The sequence below is a fragment of the Montipora capricornis genome, chromosome 6 (assembly GCF_036669925.1).
Source record: "Montipora capricornis isolate CH-2021 chromosome 6, ASM3666992v2, whole genome shotgun sequence".
Taxonomy (NCBI): domain Eukaryota; kingdom Metazoa; phylum Cnidaria; class Anthozoa; order Scleractinia; family Acroporidae; genus Montipora; species Montipora capricornis.
In genome coordinates, this window is record NC_090888.1 from 54,145,292 (window position 1) to 54,150,291 (window position 5,000).

Sequence of the window (5,000 nt, forward strand, 5' to 3'; positions counted from 1 at the left end):
AGCTTTTGACAAATTTTGTTTTTACCAAAATTCAACACTCAATTAGTACACAGCAATTTTTTATTTATTAAACATCGCAAACGAACCGAAACCGATTGTACATAATTTCACTTAACATGCTATGCATTATCTTTCCTTCTTTTCCTTTAAGGGTCAAGCTAAGATGTTTTCTGACTTGCACTAATTAATTCCTATATAAGACATTGGTTCTGGGTCATTTCAAAGTTGTAGGCATTCGGTTTCTGGAAAGCAATGTCACATAAATACTAACTATGATTGACAAAGTCAAAAGCCAACACACTAAAATCTAACTCAGGCTACCCACCCCTACCTCCCCCCCCCCCCCAAAAGTAACTTTGGTTTGCTCTTATAAGTGCAAGCTCACAACTAGATCATAGCTTAGAGCCTCTAGACTTTACCCACGCATCTCTTGTCTCGCTGCCTCCCCCCCTTCTGGGTCTTAAACCGCCCAATGGCAAGCGGAAATCTGAGCAGCCACCGCTCAGCGTCACCTCAGTTTGTGTTTAGTTTTTTATTTTGAGTTTTTAGTTATCGCCTCAATCAACACCCATCTAGCTGCCTATTATGGATTTATATTTTATAGTCTTTTTTTAACATGTATTTTACCTTTAGCTTTGTTTTACGATAATTATCTATCATACGTATTTACATAATTTTTCCATTGTTTGTTACATGTAAAAGTCCAGACTAGTTTTACGAATTTTTATTCCAAGTATTCATTATCTTGTGCAGTGTTGCTGAAGAAGCCCGAACGGGCGAAACGTACGATAAAGGGACTTTCAATTACACGAGAAAAGTTCGCTTCATCTTCTGTTCGATATATTCATGCAAGTTACAATTTTTTAGGAGGGAGCGTTGCGTATCCGGCTGGATCCTTTTCTCAAGTGGCATCATCGTTGGCTATCCAACAGCGTTCACACACACACACACACATACACACACACACATATATATATATATATATACACATAATTATACACGTCATATATAGCAGACGGAAAGTTTTGCTTATTGACATCATGGGCTACGCTTTTCGTCCCGTGATGTTGTTTTCCTGTACGTCGGTCTTGGAAACAAGCCCACTAGCGCAGGAAGCAGGTACTCTGGAATCTTTGTTAGTTCCGTATTTGGCTTTCACCAAAGCGTCCTTGGTTTAAATTTTAAAGTGAAACTATGGATCGTACTATTGTCTTAGTTTCTGTGCACTCAACTGATTCTAGACTTGTTATTGTTCTTGCTTTATTTAAAAAAAATAAAAAAGCTTTAGGTAAGCTTATGATCGATCCTCGATCCCCTATCCTTGATTCTCGATCCTCGATCCTCGATCCCAGATTCTAGTTTTCCCGAAAACCTGCCGGAGTCTGATAATTCGTGGATGACCAGCTTTGGTATTTCCTTCACTTGCACATGAACTATAGCATAGCATTCCTTTCATCTTTTCCCTGAATCTTTGGTTTATCAGACCGTAGGCAAACGGGTTGACAGCCGAATTGAAAGCAATCATGGTGTGAGCAATGGGAATTGCAACATTGCTGATTGTGCAGAGGCCAAAATCCTTCAAAACGTGAAGTACGTTGTCTGAAATAATGCAAACTTCAAAGAGTGTAGTAACAGTCAAAACCATCAAGGTCACTCGTTTCCGTACTTTCAACACACCCTGTGTAAGAAAAGGGATGATACGATCAGATGCTGGATAAAAGATGGTGCTGACCTTTTGAGCCTCATTTAAAATTAGTGTCAAAGAGAATACAAAGAAAATACTTCAACGTAGGGGCATTGGGTCACCTTCCAGCCGGTGATGAATTCATTCCCACGGGTAACGAAAATATGACTCAACTGATTCTCTTTATCTGGGATGAAGTTTCATTGCAGAACGTTTAATAATGGCAAAAAAATTATTTTGCTACTTCTGCCGCCTGATCAGCATGATCAATATAAAACAAAAGAAAACTTTTGCTTGAGAATAGATCTTAATTCACGTAAAAGATCTGGGACACCTCCTGACAACTGTGACACGACACAATAGCAGCACTTGGCAGTGTATAGGTCGAAGAACCGATGGAACGTTCGGTTTTAGCTGTTGTGATAACTACCTGTATTAAATCATTAAGCTCAGAAACATTGTTTTGGTGATTGTTGTGATGACGGATGTTACATCGTGTGATTGAAAGGACATGTCCAAGGTGGAATGCTGAGAAGCAACAACATGTCTCTTTGTTTTGGGGAACAAACATTACACCCGAGATGTTTTTCGAAAGTCGAGAATACGCATGGCATGTCATAACCTTGACGCTTAACTGTTAAATCTAAGTTTCAGATTGTATGGGTCATGAAAGGGAACAGCGCGAGACGTTTTTGAGTCAAAGATGGAAACCAAAAGTGAACATTTCGTATGAAAGGAAAGTGGTCTCAGCTCCCAGATCGTTTCTAACAGAGAAAAGACACTCAGAAATATTGACCAAGACAAGTTAGAACCGAAAACAGTTCACTTCCGAAGAGTAAGAATCTAGTATCAGGTTTGTCCCCATCGGTGTCAGATAAGTGACTATTTTGAAACCCATTTTGCGGGAAAAAAAAACCAATAGACCAAATGCTGTACCCAATTCAAATCTCCCGGAGTTAAGATTCTTTGCGTATTTTATTTGTTTAATAAATGATATTGAAATACTTGGAGATAAACGTTATATACCCAAAAGGTTTGAATTGGGTAAAACATTGAGGTAGCCGATTTGGTTTATTGTCTATTTTCCCACAAAACTTGGTTTAAAAAGACACTCTTCTGACGCTGGTGGGGGCTAGGCCAATTTTGCTAAATCTTACTCTTGGTGACAGACTTTTGGCTCCCTATAGTTATAATGTGGGCCTTGACAAAAATGCATACATGTCGAGAAGTGCCGAGGCTTTTTTCTCTTCATAAGAGTGTCCACCTTGAAAGTCTTATCAGCCTCACATTCGCTGGTAATATTTTCATTCATACCTGCCGCTGAAATGATCTCTCCTCTTGATCATCACGTTTGAACCACAAAGTGTACACAACGATGGAGTAATAGCCAATCATCAACAGGGATGAAATGGCAACAAAGGTCACGGATATGAGCCAATAAACCTTTTGCAATTCTTTATCATGCCAAAATTGATCACAAGACCTCACAGCGATGTCCGTTCCAAAGATCTTTAAGACGAATTCCCATGTATTTAACAGAGCTCCAAGGATCCAAGTACCTGGGATAATTACCTACAGGATGGGAAGCATGAAACTCTTAACAGTTCATAAGGAAGTTTAAGGACAACGAGTTACAGGAATACGAAATTAAAACTATTATAGTATTTGAAAGGGAAAGGTTGGAAAGGTATCCAAAGTATTTTCCAAACTTGTTTGACGACAGGTTAGTATTCACTAATTAAAATCAGCTTTCCCGGCCTTAAATATGCAATAAGAAAGGGATAAATACTGACAGCAGAAGTTTGAAGTTAAACTTTCATTTCATTTGATGAGGGACCCAGCGGATTAATTTGCCTAAATAAGCCAACGTTTTTAAGGTATTTCTACTGTTTCATTCAAATTTGATTATACTTCCCATGTCAAGTCTCCCAAAGGCCTTTTGAAAGCAGGATTCGAAAAAAAAGTGCAGAAAATCAATTGTTGAATACTTAACAGGTTTTTGAGAAGCAACAGTCCCTTTTGATGCTCGTTACTGAGTATAGAGTGTTTTTATTTGCGTGATCAGTCTCTTTTTTGACAAAAATCAAAAGAAATTGTTTGCACTAGAATTGAATTGAATTTCTGCGAGTATTCTTAAGACACTAGTGTGGGTGGCAAGAAAATTACAATGAAATTGGTAAAAAGGAATCTTCCTACTCAAATGACCACTTATCAGTTTTGCACGTATGTACTGTGTACGCCCTGCAGGATAATCATCGCACCTTCAATTGTCGCCAAGTGAGTTTTCGCTGAATTGAATATGGATGAACTACAGCCCAGTAGCGTTCCCTTGCAATGGCAATCAGAGTGAATACGGAACAATGAGATCCGAACCACGCCAACTTCTCCAACGACAGGCAAATTGCATTCCCAGGCATTGCATCAGGGTTATTGAGAAGGTGACGGTAGATGAAAGAAGTAAAGAGGAAGGTAGGATAAACAATGTCCGCCAAAGCGAGGTTCAAAAGAAGAAAGTTGAAAGGAGTCCTGCGACATAAAAAATAAATTAATAGAAGGCAACCGATTCAATCAATAGCTCTGAAGGATATTGTATCAGTAAATTAAAAGCCTCAGGATCGTCTTATATCTCAGAGATGTTACGTTTCCCAGCAAAGATTTTTGGGATTGTGGTTATTATGTGCTTGGTAAGTTGAGCCATGTTGATTCAGTAAGAGTTTAATTTAACTGGATATTTACAATCACTGACTCTCAAACTCTACACCCTCCCCCCACTTTGCCACACCCCTCGCCAGTCGGTATTTAGATCTTTTGCCTTTGATAATCGTTTGAAATTCATTTTTGATAGCCTTTTCGGTTAAAATATGTTATAACGAAGACTTTCTTCGTTCAGCGGTCATGTGTGTTAGACTACAACCGTCATGCTGGGTCTTTTAAAAATTACTCATTAAAAACTCCAACATATCGTTTACATGAAGGCCACACGCCTGAGGACGGTCGTCATAGGGAAACGAAATGTTTGCTTGTGGTTTCATTAAAAGGCATCTTTGGCTTCTATCGTCTTGATTCCGATGCAGCATTCGAACGTCATCGAGCTTGCATATCCAAAAATAATTGGCCGATTTTATACTAGAGACGCATAATCCGTCCAGGCGAATATGCGTCTCTCATGTTATCCGTCTGGTGTAAAGACGGGACGAATTGTGTAACACGCATAATCCTTCTGGGACGAACTCGGGCAAACATTTTTTCTGCGTCTGTTAAAATCGTCTAGTGTAAAAAAGGGCACAAGATGCATTAAGCGTCTGGAAAAACTACC

General features: G+C 39.0%; 1 protein-coding gene across 1 annotated transcript in view; it reads right to left on the bottom strand.

Moving 5' to 3' along the window:
• Nucleotides 1-1,193: 1,193 nt before the first annotated feature.
• The window catches only part of LOC138052508 (neuropeptide FF receptor 1-like), a 9,774-nt gene continuing 5,967 nt past the window's right edge, over nucleotides 1,194-5,000 (bottom strand). The window contains exons 3-5 of the mRNA XM_068899037.1: nucleotides 3,946-4,210; nucleotides 2,999-3,256; nucleotides 1,194-1,678 (exon numbers count right to left, since the gene is read on the bottom strand). Coding sequence (XP_068755138.1) covers nucleotides 1,316-1,678; nucleotides 2,999-3,256; nucleotides 3,946-4,210 — 886 coding nt within the window. The 3' untranslated portion in view covers nucleotides 1,194-1,315. The remainder of the gene's footprint in view (nucleotides 1,679-2,998; nucleotides 3,257-3,945; nucleotides 4,211-5,000) is intronic.